Raw genomic sequence first — 23,697 nt, 5'->3', positions numbered from 1 at the left:
ATAAATGAAAATATTTTGAAAACTTTTTTGGGTGTTTTTTTCTTTTTTTTTTTCTTCTTTTTTTCACCAAGTACAATCACCTGTGGTGAAAGAAGTACTCTCATCCTTTAATTAACGTTGGATTATTACAACTGTTTTATTAATGTATACGCAGCATTCTATTGTTATATACAGTATAATAGTAGTAAATACATATAATCAAATGATGTATAGAGGTATTATTGACTTGCAATTATCATAAAGATGTCAGATAATTCATCCTATGTATATAAATGACATTAAATCACTGTGGTGTTTTTGGTTCCAATATAAAAAGAAAAAAAAATATATGAATTTTAGGAATAATAAAAAAACAAAAATGTATTTCACCGTTACCTCATCTGTATGCAAATATATTTTGGGAAAGGTGAGACTGCAAAACTGATTTGTTCGTCTATAATCTGTTGTTTGCTGTGGATCAAAGCTGTGTAACAGACTTTGGTGCATAACGTTGGTAACTGAATTAGTCAGCTGTGCTCTTGCAGTGAGAGTGGATGCCTCATACAAGGTGCAAAGAAAGAGTGCAGACACGTGTTCTGACACCCTTCAGAATTATGTAATTAAAGATCAGTCACCAGTCATGTCTTGCAAAGGTTACAGTACATAATACCATTTTCATTCCCTCAGCACATTTTGTGATTTTGCTCGTCGGCCATTCTATTTGTTGTAATTTTAAGAGGTTAACATGCAACACAATTGTATTCATTTATTTGTAAAAATAAAAAAAGTAAAGAAAGCGACATGTAGTGAATTGTGTGTGTGATATTGCGAAAAAAAAAACATTACATTCCAGTGATAATCAATAACACGTCACAAGTGTCCTGCAGGAGCCCAGTGTTTCAATCATTTTATTATTTTTTTTAAATGTTCTCGATCAATCCAGTCCATTGTTACATGAAACCCATCCTCCAAATAAATAGTCTTCAACCCTTGACTTCCACTTATCAAAAAAAGTTAGAGCCTCAAAAAAAAAAAAAAATAGTGATTACAATATCAACATGATTTACAATGCAATCAGCACATCTAAAACACTAGTTTGCATATTTCTATACATTTAATTTGCCCCATAGATCTGGAACACAGCAGAGATTTAACAGTGAAGTGGTTAATTCAACCAGTTTGGAGTGTGAAGGTGCTATATTATAAGTTTTAATCTGTTAAAATATTCAACAGTCAACATTTTAATCACAACCCCCTCTCTTAAAAAAAAATCAAGTTTTTTTTTCTTTTTATAATAATCTCTTCACAAGCCTGCACAGTGGCAGTTACACACTGAGTGTTAAAGGTGGATGTGCGTTGAATTAGGGGAAAAATGTGAGATAATGTGAAACATCTGACAAAGTGAGCAATAACTGGTATCAACTGAAGGTAAAAACGCCCGTCAGGTCAGTGAGGGAGAGCTTCGTCCATTGAGAACAACCAGTGATTTTTTATTTTTGTGATGACATACAGCCACATAAATCATACGGGCTTATTCACGAGTTATATTTGAGTATACGTCCTTCTACATTTTAATAGGAAATTAAAAAGGAACTTGCTAAAACTGAATCTGTGTAATGATCTGGGATAAACATTGAAATTATGCCACGGAATTCACACCACGCTGCCTACATACACTACACACAGCTTGGATGCTTGGACAGCTACGAGTCTTAAAAAATATATATCACTTTACAGATTGAAATGTTTATTTTAAAACTGAAGTAGCTGAGCAACCTTTTTGTTTTCTTGTATCTCATAGTGTTACCTACTCATCTGGGGGTATTAAAAACTGATTGTTCAATTAGACTTACTAGCCAAATTCTTTACAAAAAATTTTAAATATAATCCTTTGGTAAATTGGTTCCATAGTCAGTTCCTTAAAGTGATACTCTATCTGATACTAAAAAGAAACTCTAAGTTTGATGTTAGCTTAGCTAGTTTACTGGAAAAGACATGAAATAAACTATTCCTGTACAATCTGGATACCTAACACCCTATAAAACTAGGGCTGCCTTCTAATGCAGTGATTCAAATCTTAATTATCAACTTCTGTCTGGGTGAACTAAATGTATTAAGACATTAAACACATTTACTAATTTTGTTTAAGTATATTTACATAAACTGCATTAGTCACTTAACACATTAAACAGTTAGGATTCAGCATCTTCATTAGTGATCTAGAATAATATTTAACTCTGGATATCTACCAAAAAGCTGGCTACCATTCAGTGGGAATTATTCAAATCATTGTTCTCTATTACACATACATCCTAAAGCTCCCACTTCATCAGTAACGCCTCATAATTATCACTTTTCGGCCTCCCTGACTAGTAAAGGAGGGGAGCATCCACGGTCAAGTAGGCTGATATTTAGACACCAAAGACCATTTCTGGAAGGCAGAGTTTGTCAGATGGAATCACAACCAAACAAGCTTCACCATATGCAAGTGTTCTCTACTTCATTTTGAAAATTTAAAATTAACACTAAATGCTGACACTTACCAAAGTGTTATAAAATGATCAAACAAATCACTGTTTGGCTCTATTATTGGCAAAAATGTTTTCTACAAAACTATTGCACATAAAAATACAACCTCTCTTAAGAACAATCACAACCGTCTTACTGCTCACATAACTGTGTGCAAACTAGTTCCAAGTTCCTACTCATTATAAGTTTAAGAAATCAACCGGTCAAAATAAGAGAAATCATCATTTTCGATTAGCGTAATCACATTTATCAAAGTTATTAAAGAAAACTGCTACAGGAGTCACTCCAGTCAGCGGTTAAAAAAAAAACAAACAAAAAAAACATCCATCCATTCATCCATCCTTTCAATAAAAGACAAATTAAAGTTGAGTCCAAAAGCATATCTGTGCGTTTGATGTTGCTTGTAGATATGAAGCTTCTTGTTCTAAGTCAAAATGCACAAATATGGTTCTTTCCTCTAAAATTATTCATTCTAGTGCATGAGGTGCAAGAGTTTACTCATTCACAGATGTACGCGTCGAAACTGCTCTTGCGCAACGTGCAGCGAGTGCAGACATGAAAGGGCGAGAAAGGAGTTTCTTCTGCCTTCATCACCTGATAGTGAGCTGAGCAGGGCTGCGTAAGATCAGCTGGCTTAGGGGTTATCATATAGGTGAGAAGTGAAAAAGGTTGAGGAGGATTCACAGGTTTCTCTTGTGGGATGAAGGAATTTTCTGACGAAACAGCTTAGAAACATCGGTTACTGCGGATGATAATGTGACAGAATATGAAGAATTGTACGTCCATATACCAGTTTATAAGCAGCTCCAGGCTGCAAGGAGAAATCTGTTAAAAAGTGCTCTTGTCTGAAATGGATATGGCTCCTACAACCCATCCTGCAGCTCCTGTTCTTGTTGCATCACTCCTGCCCAAAACCTTCTGTCTCTTCTATAGCGAACATGAGCTTCTCCTTCAGCTGCTCGTAGCTCTTGTAAGGAGGGAGGTCCAGACGATTAAAGCTACACGATGAAGAGAAAGAAACTAGATCACTCTTGTAACATGTAATCTCTAACACATTTACATTGGATTTCTTACAATACAAACTAAAACAAAAATCTTCACATTATTCAGGTGCATGAACAGATGTTAACATATCTGTTGATAGAAGAAATGCTTGGCTTTCCTTCTTGTTCAGTGTCACTTTTATTCTGACATCTGGTGTTAACAGTGCATTTAAGCTCACTGCCACACTATTCCACCTATTGCTGCAGAGTATTATCTACTAAATAAACACTATGCCACCTGTATTTCTCACAGCCCAACAACAAAGCATTCTCTCAGTGTTATGTAACATCCAATGCCAAATTAAAGACCAATAACAAAGGAAGGCAAGCCACTGCCTGATTCCAACATGACTAAGTGGGGTTTGGTTATGAAAGTTTAATCCCCTGTCCTTTCGGTGTATTTCTGCTGTAATACCTGAGGCCTGAGGACTTCTAATAAAAGTCTAAATAGAATAACAGGTCTTACCATGTGTGGCTTCGTGGAAGCCAGTTCTCTTTGCCTACTTTTTCAATGCAGAACTTTTGTGGTCCATTGCTTCCTATATGAATCAAGAAAATTAAATCAACAAGTCAGTGCTGGTTTTAACATACCATGTGTGTGTGTATATATTTTGCATACCCATCAGGTCTGCGAAGCCGCCCACAGGAAGACGACAGGTTCCTGTGACAAACTGCAGCAGTCTCATCCTCTTCTCGTTGTCCATCTCCTTGACAAACTGCCAACAGATCATTCAGTGTTAAAAGCACTCATCAAATACAGCATGACATACTTATCTTCACTTTGCAGGGACAATTTAATATGTAGTGCTTATAAATTATGTGCTTAATCCAGGGTTTTGACAGTATTTGGACCCACTGACTCACTGTCTCACAGCAAAAAAAACGATCACAAGTTATGAGCTAAAGGAAAATGAAACTCTGAGACTGAAAACATTAAACTTACACACTATTACTGCAAATTATTAATCTACAACAGTCAAAGTGAGAAGAGGTGCATGCGAAATAGTTTTTTAATCTAGTCTCAGTGTGCAACTAACCTGCCAGAACCACAGGATCTGTTTACTGCTCCGGGCATAATGCCTGTAGATTGTGTTTCTCTGCCAGTCCACCAGGTCTATCTCCTGCATCCCGCACAGCATCACCTACAGGTGAGAGGGAAGCAAACTCATGAACACACTTAAATGTGGAGGATTGGTATCTGCAGAATGAACAACACTGCCCTAAATATCAAACATTCCTGTTTCTGGTAAGGTCTTACAGAATAGGTCTAGTCACTTCTCTTACCTCTAATTCCTTAGCGTCAAAGTATTGCAGGTATTGCTGAGGCAAAACTTCATTGAAGCCTTCGAAGAATGCTTGAGTCTGCTCCTCCACACCTCTGGACAGCCTCCACTCTGCTACTAGCCTGTGCACAGAGAGATATGAAGATAAACACAATGAAATAAAATACATTCAAACATACAGAGGGAATGGTCAGTTTAATGGTTAAATATACAGCAAGAAAGTTGTTAAATCATCAAATAAAAATACTAAATTCTAAAACTGAACAACTAATATACAGTAGGTCTGTCATTCTACAACAATGTGATGCATTCAATTAATTTAACTATTTATTAATGACAATTTATTGTACACTGCTTGCAGGAAAATGGGAATATTGCTCTCACATATAATATTGTGGGAAATGTAGATGTTACATGTGTGCAGTTTGTTAGTAAATGTTGTTGGCAGATGTGGAATGAGACGCAGCAGAGGGTGCAGATGTACCTGATGTATTCCTCCTTGTTTTCCTCCGTTACTTGGACATTCCCTCCGTCTGGTTTCAGCTCGTGGGTGGTCACCTCGCCCAGAATCTCCTTGTCAACGGAGAAGAACATCTCCAGCCCACACTCTTCTATGTTATTATCCCTGCAGGCCAGACAGACACCATCATTATTAGCGTGGTTTAAATAACAATGCTGTAAAGAAATCCAAGAGCATATATGACCAGGGGCTACAAAACCATCTCAAGTCTTTCCATTAAAGACAGAGAACGACAGGATGTTTTTTTGTCTGCATCACAATGCATTTAGTGAAGGTTTTGCTGATGACAGCAATGTTTCTTCTAAAAATATCTGAATCTTCAACAGGAACATTACAGCACTGGGATAAATCATAAAAAATGTAATTCAATTAGAGCCATTATCGCTGAAAGATGCTCCTTTATGTTTAACAAGCTGTTGTGGCATCTCGAAGAATTTTGCACAGTCACTTGCCAACTATGAGTGCACTTAATGAAAAAGTTTGACATTTTGGGAAACAAGCTGATTAACTTTCTCGTGAAGGAGAAGATTAGCTTAGCTTAATTTAGCTGAGCTAGCCTGGCTCTGTCCTTCGGTAACAAAATCCACCTACTAGCCACTAAAGCTCACTAATTGATATGTTATATGTCCTTTGTTTAATCAGCTGTAACTGGGAGACAAATTATTCTTGTTTAATTAAAAAAAATGCTTAAATACTGCAATCAACAACGAATTATCTCAGGATAAATACGATTGAAGGTACACCACATAAAAATGGTCGCCATGCCATTTGAGTGACATAAACATTCTTGCCTGTCTATCAAATCATGTACACCGTCTCCATCAGCCACCAACCCACCAAGTTGCACATTAAGGTTTGTATCCCCAGACCTACTTGATCCAGATGAGTGAGTTGTAAAACTCTGGATCTATGGACTCGAGGTCTTTCAGAGCCAGAGGTTTGTTCAGAATACGCTTGTAGAAGGGGAGGGAGAAACCCGTGTCGATGAACTTGCCGTGGAATAAAGCCTAGAAAGGAACAATGCAGGACAGCCATTGTCATTTAAATGTCACATTTAGTAATTAGATTTCAAACATGATCATATTAGATTTTGGATCATTTATACATGATGATTACGCTTTTGTCTGCACAAGTATGACCCATCTTGTGGGCCATATTACTTGTGCCATCACCTTAAGTTGAAATACTGGCACATTATGTAACTGCATTGGCAAAAGGTGCAGGTACCATAGCAATGAAGCGTCCAATGAACTTGAAGTACTTCAGGTGATCAGGGTTGATGTAGGAGGCAGGGTTGATCTGCAGACAGTAGTTGTCCTTCCCAGCATACTCAAACAAACAGTACATTGGGTTGAGCACCTCATGAGAGAGCAAGAAGAACCATTCTCTGAAAAAACAAACACAAAGGACAAACAAATTGACAAATTAATGACACTTGAATGACAGGTTGTGTGGCTTGTAAGTAGTGTCAAACAGTCAATAAATGACAACAAAACACACCTTACAAGTCATAAAATAAGATGTGGTTGCACAAAATGTCAGTTACAATTACCTGGCCACACCCCCGTAGTCCAAGCCTTCCTCTCCTGGAAAAATGATCCACAGTCTCCGCCTCAGATCTTGTGGGTGGAAGCTCATGATCTGAATACAGATGAAAAACATTTACACGACCCAAACACTGATAAGACAACACAGTCAAACAGACAACTGTCATGAAAGCAGACAGCATATTGAAAAGATCACCTGTTGGAATGAGTCCTCAAACAAGGTTTTACGGGAGACGTTAATCTTAATGTGCTGAGGCATCGACAGTTGCTGAGAAGGAAAAACAAAACAAAAACAATTCAAATACCTACATTTTGGACAATCAAACTTCTTTGTACACAAAGTAATAGTTACCTTTTCACCATTAAGAGGAGACACTTCAGGTGAAAACATTTCCTAAAAATGTTTGTTTCCCAGTCAGAAATCTTCATATATGCACACAGAGCAATCTATTCTGCATAACATATTCATATTTCTATTTTAATCATATTTATAAAGTAGTTTCATTTAATTTCATTTTTCTCTCAGTACATTCCTTTCCTTCTGCTGCTACTTCTTGTCCCTTATGCTACTGTGTCAAATTTAATTTCACGTAAAGGAGATCACTTAAGGTACCTCTTAAAGTTTAAACAGAGTTTTTGCTCATATTTATTATTCAAAGCCTGATTTGTATAACATGTATAGTGGAAATACACTCTGTTTGGCTGCTGACAGTATTTTCAGATTTATGGAGTGATAATATGAAATATCTAATACTGTCTCTGTAAAAAACTTTGACTCTAATATGTGCAGAAAATGAAACCAGTGTTAAGACGTCTGTTTTGGAAATGTGTGCCAACTAGCACATGTTTAATTAGATTTTTCTGTACTGGCAAATTTAAGCATTGCTTAAGAAAACTTGTAAGCAATCGGTGGGGGAATTTTCATGGTGATATCTATTAGTTTCCCCCTGTCCACCTGTCTTTGCTACAGTAATGAGTGCCCTCAGAAAAGCAGCATGAAAATGAAGAAAGATTTCACAATGATGAGATAAAAAAAACATTACATCACCCGCTGTGCAGCACATACCTGACACCAGAACCTGAAGTATTGCACTTTGGCTTTGAAGTCCCTGACATAGGTTATCTGTGGCCCATTCTCACTGTGGAAAAGACCAAACGAACAATTTTTGAGCATATTCAGATAAAGTATACACATGTCGTGTGTGGTGCTCTTCAATAACATCCATGACTTGTCGAGAACAAACAAGAACTTACAGTGAAGACTTCCCTGTGCGAGGGTCGATGTAGGTTGTGGTTCGCCGGTTGTGGTCTACAAAGTAGGGAATACCATCCACAGTGAACCTCATCTCCCAACCCTCTGGTAGGGGTTTATCATTCAGCAGCCTAAAGCAAATATATGAAACTAAATGTTAAAATAATAAAGTAGATACAAAGCAAATTTACATTGCAAGCAAGAGGGAATTAATAAAAACAGAAAACGTGCACCTAACACTACCATATACTAACATGATCATAACTGATTTGTGTACACATCTAAGCAGCAGCGATTATAATCGATTATAATATATGCAATATTTGTGCAGTATTTGTGAGTATTAAATGGTTGCCCTGAAGCAGAATTTCTGAAAAGAGGTCCCAAATATACGTCATTCCATTCTCCATACTTCACCCCTGACACCAGTAAGCACGTGTTTTAGAAATACTGGAGTTGAGCAAGTTGGTGATACATTAGCGCCTCTTACTGACAGTAACACAAAAGTACAGCTAGGTTTGGCAGAATAATTGACAGAGTATTCAATATAATAAAAGGTAAGACAGTATCAAGATGCTCTTGGTACATGGTCCAAACAGATAGCACACACAGACATACACTCACCCTTGCGTCCGGGGGTCCTCCCACTGTGTTGTCCGAGTAGGGTGGTGAACAAAATACACTCTGCCGTTGGTGTCTGTTCTTTTCTCTGACATTAAAATAAACACAATTCTTTTTTCAGTGCATTTCTACTAACATCACAGCCAAAATCCTACAAAACAACTTTGCAATGTTTTCTTAACATATGTGTAAACAAAAGCTGAAACAAATGTTCAGTATTATTTACCCCAACCATGTGGCAGGGGGCCCAGTGGATCAAACTCCTTGTTGGCTGTGGCTGCCAACTGGTCTTGGAGCTGAGCCAGAGAGAGAGAGAGAGAGAGAACGTGAAAAATGTTGATCAAGTCTAAAGGAAAAAAAAAAGTACAAAAACTACCACATACTACCACAGAAGCATAAGTGAACTTCTAGCTCTGTTATCTATTCCCACTGAGTGTTCACAGTTCGACTTCTCTCAACCATGTCACTGAAAATGTGGTATTGATAGCTACCCATTATTGGGATCATGCATGCATACCTACAGAGTCATGCTCAGTAGCCATAACCCCTATTTGAGCCCATTTTAGACCCAAGAGTCAAAGCGGAGTGTTTCTATCGGTGAGAAATCATGTCTGAATGGGCTCTTTAATCAAATCAAAAGGAATAAATGTTTGAAATGTGCTGCACGAGCAGTGAATGTAACAAATCCAGTTTTAAGACAGTGACTGCTCTCACCCCATAAATGAACCTCTGGTTGAATTGCTGCATAGCTCCCTGCAGCTGGCTGCGCTGGTGCTGCCACTCCTCATAGTTACGCACTGACTCCTGTGTGGGGCGTTGCCATGTCGTAGTTCGGGTTATGTGGTCCACGTAGTACACCCTACCCATCGGGTCCACCCTGCGCTCCCACCTACAGAAAAGAAGGCAGTACTGAGTTGATAATGTCGGCCAAATGTCACATGTGCCCAAGGGCTCCACTTGACATTTTTATCTGTTCTAGTATTTAAACATAAAAAACATCATCAAAAATGAGTGCAGCTCTAGATTAATGGTAAAAGTGGTTATAAAAAATGTCTGTACCAATCTGAGATGTATTTTTACGGTATTATAACTGCAAGGTCCAAAAGAGCAGAACCTGAAGTATGTTAGTATGCATAAAATAGAATAATAGAGGAGTGTTGTTGTACCCTGTGGGCAGAGGCTCAGGTCTGTCCCAGGTTGTCCTTTTCTCAATGTGATCAACATAGTAAACTCGTCCATTCTGGTCCACCCTTTGCTCCCACCTTCAGATACAATAAAAATGAGTGAGTGAAGACATAACCCAATAGAAAGAAAATGCAAACAGATTCAGAAACAAAACATATTCTTTAAAACAGATAAAACAAACAAAAATATTTCTGAGGCTGTATATTAAACTACTAGGAATATAAATAATGGCCTAGGTGAAGTCTCATAGAACCAAGTGTAGCGTATTGCTCTTTTACCCTGGTGGTAAAGGGCCATTGGCCATGGGTGCGATTCTGGGGGTTGTTGTGGGCACTGCTGCTGTAGCTGAGGTCCCTGGTTTGGGGCCACTTGCTGTCTGTGAAGAGCCTGCCGCTGCTGCTGTTGCTGCTGCTGCTGCTGCTGCTGCTGCCACCACTGCTGCTGCTGCTCCTGTGCCTGAGTCATCCTGCTGATTTGAACACCCACTGGCTGAAGCCTGAGAGGAGCCATCTGAAGCCGGACCCTCACTCAGCTCACTGGGGGAGGAACTGCTAGAAGAGGCTGGGGAGAGCAGTGGTGAGGATGGCAGAGAAGAAAACATTTTAGTTTGTCAATATGTTCACGCTGGTGTGTTTTTTTTGATTGCATTCATTACACAATGCACACAACATTTTCGTATATGAAAGAAAGTTCATAGGTTGTAAGAATCTGAAATCATTGGTATGTCAATCTGTATGTGAGCTACTGTAAAATTATAAAGTCTTGGATGTCTTGTGCCTTTCCTACTTGGTGAGGCTGCTGGTCGGCGTGGTGTAGCAGGAGGAGGTCGGGCTGGTCTGGGAGGACGTGAGGCGTTTGAGTCTCCTGGAGATCGTGAAGGAGATCCCGTTCCATTGACAGCATGACCATTAGGTACGATAACCCACTCCTCTGAGTCGCTGGAGGGAGACGTGTCTCTGCTTGACCTGAGAATCAAAATATTTAGTCAAGTGATTCTTCCAGTGTACAACGACTAGTTTCCATAAGTAAAAGCACAAACTTACTAAGAGATGCTTTTATCTTACCAAACACATGACCAAAGATTTGCACAGAATAAAAGATTTAATTTTTTCAATTACAACTTTTTTTTTAAATTGACAAAATTACTGGCCCAGATTTGGCCCCACATGAATGGGTTTATGAAATGAAAATGTACTAAACCTGTTGCCAGTGTCTCCATTTTGTCTTGCATTTCCATTTGGAACAGTAGCTAGAATAACAGAGAAAAACATGATCAGTGAAACTATTTATGTCACTGCAACAGTACAACCTGACATTGACTTAATAAGGACATTTGATCAAACAAAATATGAAGACAAAGGAAGGAAACATTTCTCAGTAACAGCTAAATTAATGGAATCCTGTATATCCACGCATTGTTTATGTTAACCCTGTTCAGCCTCGTATAACACGTTTATGTTTCTGTGTGGGGTTAGTTACCATGTTCTTTCTCTGCTGTGGCGAAGGCTTCTGGGTCTACCTGCATGCCATCCAGACAGACTGACAGGTCACCAACAACATCCCGGGGGTCTCTGTCGGAGCACAGCTGCAGCGTCTGCACCACCTCACATACTGGGGAGGGAACAGTATAATAAAGAGTGAAACAGGTTCCTTTAACTTGCAAGACTGACAACAGACCTCAGGTAAACTCATCACATGGACATAGATATTGAACCATCATAGAAACACTGAGGTAGAGGAGATTACAGATTAGTAAATGGGAATAAATGGGGGGTTAAAAATAGAGACATATTTACTTTAGGAAATCCCGACCCCACACACACACACACACACACACACACACACACACACACACACACACACACACACACACACTTCATATCCTCTCATTCTCAAGGTATTTGTTGGTCAGTTACAGCCCTGCGAGTTTAAGTATGGGGCTCTAAAGATGGTAGTGTCAGTCTCTCAAACCTTTTTAGTCTTGAGGAGCAAAAGGCATGTTTTGAGAATATTGTTGAGTAATGGCAAATGAAATCCAAGCAGCTATAAAAAATATGAACCAGACTCTGTACACGTGATTTCACATGCTGACCAGGTCTGAGGGGAGCCATTGTATTAGGCTGTAAACACACTCCAAGCAAGTAGAAGGTCATAAGCTTAGGTGCGGCCTGTATCCCAGGGAAAAGAAAACCTAGTGAGTAGTTTGCATGTGGGTTGTTATGCTTATCAAAGCCAAGCAAAAACATTCTCATAAAGAACACAGGCAGATATGAACTCTCACAGACCACGTGTGCACCATTTATACAGTGTGTGCAGCATCTGCCAAAGAGAATAGGCCTCTGGCAGACGCAGAAGCGCCAAATGAAGACTAAGAAAGACATTACAAAGGATACAATTTGCCATTATGCTGAAATAACAGAAACAATGTAGTGGGTGCTTTGTCCTCCTGAGTACCTCATGATATTCTGAGGGAATTAGTCCCCAGACCCTGGAAATATTAGCTCCACACTCTGAACCTTGGACAACACATATTTTCTATATTAAAAGTTGAAACGACAAAAGAAATATGAGCAAAACGCATAGTCGTTTCATCTCATGCCAGTAAATGGAACATTCTGAATGTAATATTTACTTTATATATCTTAAAGTTATGGAAAGTAGTATGAACTCACGTTTTAAGTCATTAGCCTTAAGGGTCTCACTGATCTCCAGAGTGGCCATTCCCAACAGGATGTCTGCTTTCAGTGTCTGGTGGCTCCAGACACGAAAGATCAGCTTGCTGACTGGAGTCACAATTCTGTAGAAATGAGAGGAAATGGCAAGATTAAAATTCAAACTAATTAAAAATTAAGGGTTGTCATCACTAACGATGAAAAGACTCACAATCAACTAATCAGTTACAACGTGCAACTAAAATATAGAATTTAATACGCATGATATTGTATGTAGATGGAATTAAATTTAGATTAATAATACATGTATTGACAACTAGCACATCATCCAATAATTAATCAGCTATTTGGGAAGTGATTCCTCTACTAGGACAAACACAGCATTGGTACTCACACAGTGAGAGCCTGCTTCCATTTGGGACTGTGTGTATTGTTACACTTCTCCGTCCTCTTTGACTGGCCATCCACTGCTACCTCAACATACGGACTGGGACCAAACCAGTTCTTTTTGTTTTCCTTCAGCTTGGCTGAAAGAACTGGGAAGAGAAGAGGAAACATTACACTGAAATTACATGTATCATCACTTGCTAATACCATTAACTTATGAATATATACACCACCACCTCCAGTAGCCTAACTACTGGCTCTTAAATCATGTATCTACTATAGTAACTTCCACAGAGTGTAGTTTCCTGTGTCAAAAGTACTCTATTTTTTGTTGCTATATAAGTTTTGAGCCTAAGTTACAAGTTAACCTACCTGTGACTTGTAATTGAGCCTTCATGGTTCATCCATAACACTGCAGCCTTGATTGGCTACACTGGAAGGACCTGCAACAAATGCAATGAGCTCATCAAATGTAAACACGGGACACTCTATGCACCCAACCTACTTAAAGAGTGATAAGGCTATTAGGTTTCTTCAGTCAGTGGAAAATGCAGCCTGGCTTTACATAGAGAGAAATTCAAAGTACAGAAAAATGGAGCCATCTAACTGACATGGCAGGGAACAATATGGAAACATTAAACTATTATGTTTGCAATGATGCTGATTCAAAGATACGACCCAGGTTAATTTATACCTCTATCTTACATTTATATCTTACCTACATCTTACTATTGCAGCTTTATACATTACGTTAATCAGTCTCTAGGTGTAATCTTAGCTATTTCAAGAAACAACCTTTCATAACAGAAAATCCCATCCTTTGCTAAATTAAGTCTCACTAAACCTACTTTGTTAATCTTTGACAATGTCCTTTGACAGGACACCAAGGTAATGGAAGCCATGTTACAGACTGACATTAATAAATATAATTTAACAGAAAGTTGTCATGTGTGAATCAGTAACATAGTTGTCAAAGAGGTAGCGTGCTTCCTGCCATCTGCAACATGAAAGTCGTGATGTTAGCTTCAACTGTGGCTTAATAGCTTTATCTGTCATGTTAGCAAGAGGTTAGCCAACATGAGATGTGTTGTTTAGACAACTTCACACATTGCCATTTTATAGACCAAGTGTTTCGCATGTGGCATAGCTAAAATGTATTATAAGCTAACTATAATCTGAATGGTTCTGTGAATTATTAATGGAAACTGAGAAGTTTCACCACCGAGAGGAACTTTGTTCGGCGACGTCCTGAACCCCGAAGCTTTAGCTAACCATGCATTAACTAACGTTAGTAATGCTAACACCACCGTTAGCAGCGTCGATGGCCCAGTTGAGATAGTCTCACACATGACATTCAGTGAAAGACTAAATGTCCATACCTGAAAGAAGCAGACGATAACGGGCCTCACAGACTTCAGTTTCAGCTAATTGACTAGATTGTTGACAGATAGCTGCCTGCCATCAGAGCAGATCTGTGTTCCGCTAGCCAGAACAAGACCGGCTTTTCCGGTTACCGATTTTCAAAACAAAACATGTATCCCATTTTGTCATGCACATAAAATATACTAATTTAAGCATAGATTATATTACAAAACACATTCTGCACAATTTGAATATACAATCTCATTCGTGAATTATTCAATTATTTTGTAAAAACAGTCATCAGTGGATGGAGTTTGATCTGTTTTAATGGAGATGGGTCAGTCTGAATAAACTGGTTCATGGGTCTGACTTGCACACTCAGCAGCTGTGATGAAATGTGTGCATGACCATAGCACTTCTAGCGCTGTGCTGTAATGAATCTAAAAGCTCTGAAGAAGCTCCTGGACCTCAAGTAGGGATTGTTTTGCCCCAACTGAGCACAATGTTTTCTTTTTTGTCACTTACAGCAAATATTTTTTTGATGGAATATAATGTTTTGACAGCATGTTCTTAAAATAGTTCAGTAGAGTTGATTGTATTATTATTACTGCTACTGTACTCAATCACAACATCAATAAAATGTGTTACTACTGTTGTTGCTTTCCATCTTACTTATCGGATGTTTGTGCACAGTAATTGTTAATCCATAGAATGTTCTTTTATCCACCTCATGTTACAATTTTAGTTGCAAGTGTAGTTTAGTGTAGATGTAGTTTTTATATATACTTTTATTTTGAAGGCAAGAACTGCATGACGTCAGAACTGATATTGACATCACCATAACACACATTTTCACAATTCAGTTATAATATAAATAGCAGTTCATCCTTAACATTGTGTGTTACAGCGCATAACTTAAACTGTTCTAATTCCTAACCTGCTTGTTACGTTATTGATAACACACACGATCATTACCATAACGATTAATAGATTTATACGAGACGCCATTTTGGGAACGCCCACTTATATCCTGGGTTAGGTCTCGTGATACCTACCGCCTTGTGTTAGTAGTCAGCGGTTAGCATAGCCAGCGTCTTGTTTTGTAAAAGCCATGTCATTCAGCTAGTTAAAAGACTAAAAAAACATTTGCGAAATAATCTCAGCGACCATTTAAGATGTTGTCTCGTTTACTGAAGGAGCACCAGGCGAAGCAAAATGAGCGAAAGGAGCTGCAGGGTAAGAGGAGGATAGGTGGTTAGCTGTCGTGCTAACAGATGCTAAAAACAAAGCTGATGGAAGTCGTGAGAGGGCTAAAGTAGTCCACCGATTTATTGATGGTTTGTTTGTCTGTGTTGATGTTTATCCTTGCACAGAGAGACGCAGGCGTGAAGCCATTGCTGCAGCCACCTGTCTGACAGAAGCCCTGGTAGACCACCTCAATGTTGGGTATGAAATGTCTGCTCCATGCCTCACTGCTCTTATTGTACCTGAAATTAAGCAAATGTCTTGGCATTAGATTTCATAATGGTCTTGTGGTAGTGGTGACAGGTTGTGACCAGGTGAAAGTTATAATTCAAATGATAGTCTTGTATTGTAGTTAATCAACTACAGTAGCCAATACAGTCAGCTTATGTCATTTACTAGTGTAATTAAAGATTTTCATCATAAATGAATTTGGCCGTTACTTTCTCAATCTCATATGATCTCTAAAATGTCAAAAAGTTCTGAATAATGCCCTTTACTATGTCCTCAAGCTCCAGGTGACATCTTAAAATGTCTGACAAATAGCCAAGACAAAATATAGTACCTTTACATTTACATATAAAAGAAAAAGGTAGTGAATCATTATATATTGAGAAGTTAAAACAGGGGAATGTTTGCTATTTAAGAACTGGAATGAATTTTGAGATGATTGAAATAGTTGGGTGAATAATGGATAAACATTTAATTGGTGATTGATTTATTCCCTCGATGCTTCTGCATCATAAACATTATTCCTTGAAGTCACAGGCGACGTATGCACGTGCCAGACTAGTTTGGTGCTGTAGGGCAGATTGTACTCAGACTGACCCAGCCGGGTTTCCCACCACCAACAGCTGTTTCAAGTAATTGAAAAAGTCAGTCCATTCTCAGCTGGGGAAAATTCGCCTAATGTGCAACACAACCAAAAATAGCCCATTAAGATTGTTAACAATGTGAAAGTTGTGATGAAATCAGCTTAAAGAACAAGAATGGGATGCAAAGACCATTGTTGGCTGTTCCTTTATAGAAAGGATTACAGCCAAAATCCTTTGGTGCCTCTGTAAGATTAGGTCTAGCTTGAATATTTAAATATGAGTTCACTACAAAGGAAGAAATGACTGACCCATATGCATGTTTTAACAATACTGTTGTACTGCACATCTCATTGTTGTTTCCTGTTTCAATTCAGAGTTGCCCAGGCATATGTAAACCAGCGTAAGCTCGACCATGAGGTGAAGACTCTCCAGGTGCAAGCGAGCCAGTTCTCCAAACAAACTGCCCAGTGGATCAGTATGGTGGAGGGTTTCAATCAGGCCCTAAAGGTAGGACACACTGTATCAGCAAGAAATTCATTTAAAACAAGGCATTTCCTCCATGTAATGTGTCCTGAATCACACTGACTTTTTATCAGGTTCACTAAAAGCAGATTAGTTTCACACCAGCGCCTTGACACAAGTCTAGAGCTGAGCGAATTTGACAGGTGGTAAAAGCAATTCATTAATGAGTCTCCACTTCCTCCACCCTTTTCCTGCTTTTATCTTCTTTACAAGGTGTGGAATGATGCCTGGAAATGTTTAAAGCCAGTCTGTTGCTGGTCCTTGTCATAGGTAGACTGGTAGATGTAAACTATGGGAACACTAATACTGATTCTATACTCTTTTAAACAGGAAATTGGGGATGTGGAGAACTGGGCCCGCAGCATTGAGATGGACATGAGGACTATCGCATCAGCTCTGGAGTATGTGCACAAGGGTCAACTTCAGTCTGCCTCCTCATAAAACCTATTGGTGGGATGTTTACGGCTGACACTAAATACTTTGGAAAGGAATCCACAAGACTCCTGTGGGCTAAGACGCAAGCAGCAATGCCTCTTCTTGTCTGCCTGCCCCGCTGAGCGGGCTAATGCTGATGGTTATTTTGTTTCGGAAAAGTGTTGAAAGTCATTTCACACACCTGCATCACTGCTTGAGAGCAACAACGTCCACCAGTGCTAGCACGTAATAATGCCGGAGTTCAAAATCAAACATGTGTGTGTGCAAAATTAAATAGATTCAACATCTATTTAGTAGCGACCTCAGTTAAAACATAACATTTCAGTGATTGTGGAATTGGGGAAGAAGCTGTATCAATGTTTTTTTTTTTTTAAAGATCTCATATGAAATCACCTGCTTGTAATACCTTTAGGGGGCCTCATTCCTTGTCTGTTACCCCTAAAAGCGTTTGATATTAAGGCTTCTTTTCAGCACCTGATACCTGAACTTTATGTTTTATATGCTTCTGCATGGTGATGACTGACACTGTTTGTTGCCAGACAAGTTAATTTAAAATGTTGTTACCACTTACTGATGGAACATTATTTTTAATAAAGTTAATAATGCACTGGTATTTTTTTTTCTTGTGTAACGAGGCAAAATGAAAAGACAGCTGAAGTATGACTGCATGTCAGGCTTCACATCAGCTGCGTTCTGAGAAGAAATCAAAAATTAGGAAAAGTAAACCTTTGCATAAGAACCTCATGATGCTCAAGGGGCACTTTTAGCAGGTTTCTTAAACAGCTATACTTCTTTTTGGTAGTAAAATACTTGCTGATCGAGGATTGTTTTGATGGCTTATGGATTATGATCAATGCAAAAGGGGAGGGCAGTACACCAGATTCCAAAGTAATAACGTGAATCAAGAGCTTAGAATTTAGGTGTAACCCACAGAAGACAATCTATAAATGTGTACCATGATCCATGAATGTTTCACTATGTACTTTCTTATTTGTGCTGTGTAAAGTCATACCAACAAAAAGACTTACAGACTTACAAATTACTGCACCTCACATTTGTTGAAGTTTTTTCTATCTACTGAGGTTGAAATTTGACACAAATCTGCAAACAAATAGGAAGGAAGTCACGAAATGTATCAGTAAACATTTTTATGTGAGAATAAAATGTATGTCAACAGATTCTGTTATGGATATTTGCTGTGGTTATCTCTCTATTATTCTGAATATGACTTTACATAACAAACATTTTAAAACTTTGTGTTTGTGTACAGTTTAATATTTGTGGGTCGTGGTATTCATTTGTGGGTTACAACTAATGAGGTCCAATAAAGCTTTGCAAGAAAATAATTGGTAAACCACTAAAAGATAATAACCCGATCTGTGTTTTACTGGCTGTGGTGACAATTTTGGGAATGTGTGACGTGAAAGGGAGTTATGTCACAATGTACTTGGCTGTTTGGTGCAGTCATGTAAGTGCAGGCTTGTTTGGTAATGAGTTACACTTTCAACTCACTGTGAGGGCCACTATTATGGTAGAAAAGCCAGGGTCAAGAACCAGCTGGTAATAACACTTGATCCTTCAGTTTCCCCCTCACATAGAAACAAGCCTGTTCTTCTTCACAGTGGTAGACTTTATGTGAACATTCATCTTTGTCCGAGCAAATATTTTCACAGAAATGTCTGCATGTTTGACAGAAAAAAAGAATAGAATAGAATAGAATAGATCTTTATTGTCATTGTACGTTGTACAACTAAATTGAGAAGCAAGTCCTTATTAGTGCAATTTATAGATGAAAAAAAGTTATGATATTCAGATTCTCATCGCACCAGGGTTTTGTTTAAGTGATACATTGATAAGCCACAATACAATGGCCACTTACTGTCAGCAGTATGAGCTGACTAGTCTCAAAAAATTTGAAATAATCATTTCAATTACTGACAACAGAGTAAAATGCTAATACTTTGTGCTGTTTGAAAGTGATATAACTGGTCAGTGAACTGAATGAGCTGATGAGATTATACACATGTTTTTGAGGGTGTGTAAGGCTTAAACGTGGGATTATTATATATATATTTTTTTAAAACATCAAGTACTTTTTATGCCTGTATACCTTTGGGAGCCAGAAGGTACTAAAAAGAAGAAACACAAGATATTTTTTGTGCAATGCTTGTAAAATCACTGGATGTGATTCTGAATCAAATCCTTCACAGTGACAAGTTGGAATATCTAAACAAAAAGTTCTTTGATAAGCACAGTTCACATTGTGTACAGAAACCGCCACCACCACTTTCTTTTTTTTTTTTTTCCTTTTTTTTTTTACGGATTGGGGATTACCAGTCGCGGCCTTGTCTTAAGGGATAAATCACAGGAATAAAACCTCTCTCTGACCGGCCTCTCTGAGTTAAGACAGAAGAATAACCAGAAAGGGAAAGGGAAGAGGACGGATAACTTGTGGTGATCCATCAGGAAAAGGTAGGATGATTTTGATCTTGCTCACCGTTGAACTAAACAAAATGCTTTCTCTGGCCTGCATGCTTGGTTTTTACTGACCTTTTACTAACCTTTTTACTATTTTACTTTTACTAACCTCTGTCATGTTGGTAAAAAAATTCTATTTTCTTATCTACCAAAATACCTTGTTCAAATATGTAAAGAAAAAAGCCTGCCGCGAGGGGGAATGTGGTTCAAGGTTTGATTAAATTAGATCGATTCATATTAACATCGAGGTATTCTTGTATAAATTAATTAAAGGGTTTGAAACTGTATTAAACTTTCTTCACCTGATCATTTATTTCCTGGAAAATGTCGCCATGCCAACAGCAACAGTGCAGGTCTTGTATCTGGTTCGGGTCTGCGGAAAATTTTGATATCATGTATAAAAATTACTTAGTGAAAGATCTTTTATTTTTCCCATTAATGAGCCAGAAAACTAATTGGTTTCCAGCAATGAGCAGCTTAAGCGGCTCCGTCACGGGCATTAAAATCAGCCTTGAAAACAATGCACCCCTTCCCTCCTCGGGTCTCCCTCCCTCGCCAGGGCCTTTCTTCCTTCTGTAAGAGTATTATCCAAATATCTCTCATGCGCCCAAAGCAGTTCAGCATTACCTCTGCTAATAAGGCCCTCGGTGAACAAACTCATTGTATCCCATAAGTTGCCACAAAGGTTCAATAAACTAGGAGAATGCTTTAATAAAACCTAAAATATTATGAAATCGAGTAGGGATTTGGTTGTAATGATTCTTGAAATAAGTTGGTGTATTTCTGCTTTCCATTCCGATCCTGAGAAATCAGATTTGACACTTTGCCATGTCAGTATCTCTTAACATTTGCGCAACATGTTTTTTCAGCCAGCACTAAGTCCTCCAGTTGACAAAAAAGAAAACCACTAAACCTGGAAGCAGCATGGATACACAGTTCGTCTACGACCTTTTAGGGTGAGAAATATCAATGATACACTACATTTTTGGATGATATTTCTCAGCTTTTACCTCACTTTTGAACTTTCAAGCTTGTAGATTATTTTGTATAAGAGAAATCCCTGCCTTCCTCCGGTCGAAAAACTTCTCCTCCCTGTTTCTTTTTTCAGGGAAAATGTTTGGTTGTACATCAGCGGCACCCTCGTGGCTCTATGGATTCTCGTGTGGCTGTACAGAGACAGCCTAGAGATCGAGGACATCACGGATAAGTACGTCTTTGTGACCGGCTGCGACTCTGGGTTTGGAAACCTGCTGTGTAAGAAGCTCGATCGCAAAGGTTTCCGCGTGCTGGCCGGCTGTCTCACAGAAAAGGGGGCCGATGACCTGAAGAGGGTGGCGGGGCCTTATTTGAAGACCGTCCTGCTGGATGTGACCAGTCTGGATAGCGTCCAGAAAGCCATGGAGTGGACCAAGAAGGAGGTCGGCGAGAAAGGTGACTGATGACGTTGCATTCTCGAATACACTCAGTTAAACTAAACGTGACACAAGGGAGATCTCTAATGCAAAACATGTTCTTTCATCTCCTTCTGTAGGACTTTGGGGTGTTGTGAACAACGCCGGACGCTCTTTACCCATGGGCCCTTCAGAGTGGATGAAGGTGGAGGATTACCACAGCACGCTGAAAGTCAACATGAACGGAGTGATTGCCATGACGATGACCTTCCTGCCCCTCATCAAAAAGGCACGAGGCCGCATCGTGAACGTCGCATCAGTGCTGGGCAGGGTGGCAGCGAACGGCGGTGGATATTGCATCTCCAAGTTTGCGGTGGAGTCTTTCTCCGACTGCCTCAGGTGGGACTCACACAGCCCTCATCAACATGCTCTGTAGCGCCAGTTAGTCCCTTTTAGTTCACATCTGTATTTCAATTACTATTTTTTTCAAAACAGCCAGTGAAGTCATAATCCTCATATCTTTAATGTTCCATGAGGGAGATTTGGTTTGCAGACAGGGGGGGGGTTGTATTAAACCTTTTCAGTAATATTAAAGTCAAATAATAGCAGCAGATGCCAGGAGAAAAAGGAAGATAAGACCAGACAGGGATGAGTATTAGTTTTACCCCTTTGTTTTTAAATGATTTCACTCAATTGCACTTACCATAAACCAATATTCTTACTCTATCTTTGTTTTTAAACCTGTCCTATATTAAAGGTTCACACAAAAGTCACTTGTCAATTGTCACAAAACTGCTTCAAGCTCTGTTATTTATGCAAAACTCAACATACTCTCCGTCTTCAGGAGGGATATAAGCTACTTTGGAATTAACGTGTGCATCATTGAGCCGGGCTTCTTCAAGACCGCAGTGACGAGCCTCGATCCCATCGAGAGGGAGCTGCATCGCCTGTGGGACCAGCTCACCCCTGAGGTGCAAGCCAGCTATGGAGACAAGTACCTTGATAAGTGTAAGTTGACTGCAATTATTCTAAGTTTTTTCATACTGCATCTACTTTTTTAACATGTGATTTAATTCACAATCTCTGTTGGCTGGTCAAAACACACGTGGAGAGTCAAATATAAGTTATAATGAAAGTTGTGCTGTTTTAAATCTAAATGAAATGTAACTGTTTGCTAATTTGTCATAAAAATGTCCCCTTTTAAGCAATGAATGTCAGAATTTGGAAAAAAAAATCATGTTTTTCTATATTTCTACATAAAATCTCATTGCATTTAGTTAAAAATGCAACTTCATTGTGACTTTAGAAATAAATCTGTCATTAATCTCACTCAGTAAAGGAGACATACATTAAGATTTTAGGTGGAATGTCCTGAAATGATCACGTCTCATGCTCAAAAACACATTTCAATTGTTTTCTAATTTTCAGACATCAAGGTCCAGCGTTTGATCATGGGTGCTGTCTGCGACTCTGACCTCAGCAAAGTGACTAACTGCATGGAGCACGCTCTGACGGCTGCCTACCCACGCACCAGATACAGTGCCGGCTGGGATGCCAAGCTTATCTGGATCCCCCTGTCTTACATGCCGTCCTGTGTGGTTGATATTGGGCTGAAGCTGGTGCTGCCTCGCCCTTCAAAGAGCGTGTAGCTCGCGATGTCTTTGAAGAACTGTCTTCAAAGTTATCAGCCTTTATGTGTCATTTTGATGCCGTACAGAGTGTGACTCAAAGAAGTAAATCTTTTGCCTTTCAAAAAACCCATACTCCTTATCGACACTGGCCATGCAGTGATCTGATGTTGCAATGATTATATTTAAAGGTGCATAATCTGCCACGTGAATGAATTTTTTTCTTGTCTGACGTCTGCTTGAGATAGAGACAGAAAATAACGAAACTGTATTGTACAATTGACTGTTTCTTTGCCTGACTGTGCCTTTTGACACTGTTATTTATGTTCCTTGGGGCGAATGCTGTTAACCCTCAGAGGCTAAATAAACAAGATTTTACTATCAATAAACAGTCCTCAGATTTCAAAGGTCAACTTATTGTGACCACAAATAAAAGAAATATCACTAAAACATGACAACACTCTCTGTCACAACAATGTGTAGCCACATCAATGAACAAAGATGTATGAAGATATGTAAAACCTTTACATGTTGGTGAATTTCTCCTTGTGGTAACACCACACACTAAGTCTAAATGAATTAATGCAGATTTAAGCATCTAAAGTCATCATGAACTGATGTGTTTATGTTATCTAAGGTATCAATTTCTACACTATCTTATAGTTTATGAAGATATTAACAATTCATATATTATTAAAGATACAGTTATTAAGTAACAGTTAATCCATACAATAATAAGCATTCTGTTCCTGTTGATAATTGTCTCCTGCCAGCTAATATCAGTACAGTTAAAAAGGATGTTAAAT

At 38.7% G+C, this 23,697-nt stretch overlaps 3 protein-coding genes across 4 annotated transcripts; 2 read left to right on the top strand and 1 right to left on the bottom strand.

Annotated features, from left to right (window-relative positions):
• Window positions 1-861: 861 nt before the first annotated feature.
• itcha (itchy E3 ubiquitin protein ligase a) lies at window positions 862-14,529 on the bottom strand. Its single transcript, XM_037101494.1, has 24 exons — window positions 14,398-14,529; window positions 13,391-13,461; window positions 13,026-13,167; window positions 12,632-12,756; window positions 11,439-11,570; window positions 11,160-11,208; window positions 10,746-10,924; window positions 10,238-10,520; window positions 9,941-10,036; window positions 9,489-9,663; window positions 9,001-9,070; window positions 8,778-8,862; window positions 8,156-8,284; window positions 7,968-8,040; window positions 7,098-7,169; window positions 6,907-6,995; window positions 6,582-6,741; window positions 6,228-6,361; window positions 5,319-5,459; window positions 4,836-4,956; window positions 4,589-4,693; window positions 4,171-4,267; window positions 4,018-4,090; window positions 862-3,506 (listed from the first exon to the last, which is right to left on the bottom strand). Exons 2-24 carry the CDS (start codon window positions 13,413-13,415, stop codon window positions 3,407-3,409), a joined length of 2,655 nt encoding a protein of 884 aa, XP_036957389.1. The 5' UTR covers window positions 13,416-13,461; window positions 14,398-14,529; the 3' UTR covers window positions 862-3,406.
• Window positions 14,530-15,370: 841 nt separating this feature from the next.
• bloc1s1 (biogenesis of lysosomal organelles complex-1, subunit 1) lies at window positions 15,371-18,457 on the top strand. Its single transcript, XM_037102514.1, has 4 exons — window positions 15,371-15,616; window positions 15,754-15,826; window positions 16,812-16,944; window positions 17,290-18,457. The coding sequence occupies exons 1-4, from the start codon at window positions 15,556-15,558 to the stop codon at window positions 17,398-17,400; spliced, it is 378 nt and encodes a 125-aa protein (XP_036958409.1). The 5' UTR covers window positions 15,371-15,555; the 3' UTR covers window positions 17,401-18,457.
• Window positions 18,458-19,801: 1,344 nt separating this feature from the next.
• Window positions 19,802-23,301, top strand: rdh5 (retinol dehydrogenase 5 (11-cis/9-cis)). 2 transcript variants are annotated; one of them, XM_037101616.1, is made up of 6 exons: window positions 19,802-19,866; window positions 20,742-20,828; window positions 20,981-21,303; window positions 21,404-21,662; window positions 22,108-22,271; window positions 22,692-23,301. In XM_037101616.1, the coding sequence occupies exons 2-6, from the start codon at window positions 20,797-20,799 to the stop codon at window positions 22,910-22,912; spliced, it is 999 nt and encodes a 332-aa protein (XP_036957511.1). In that variant the 5' UTR covers window positions 19,802-19,866; window positions 20,742-20,796; the 3' UTR covers window positions 22,913-23,301. The 2 variants fall into 2 exon arrangements, with proteins under 2 accessions (XP_036957511.1, XP_036957512.1); XM_037101617.1 differs by lacking the exon at window positions 19,802-19,866 and having other exon boundaries at window positions 20,652-20,828.
• Window positions 23,302-23,697: the final 396 nt, after the last annotated feature.

The sequence above is a fragment of the Acanthopagrus latus genome, chromosome 6, assembly GCF_904848185.1.
Source record: "Acanthopagrus latus isolate v.2019 chromosome 6, fAcaLat1.1, whole genome shotgun sequence".
In the NCBI taxonomy this organism is placed as follows: domain Eukaryota; kingdom Metazoa; phylum Chordata; class Actinopteri; order Spariformes; family Sparidae; genus Acanthopagrus; species Acanthopagrus latus.
This window is presented reverse-complemented; position numbering and strand designations above follow the sequence as displayed.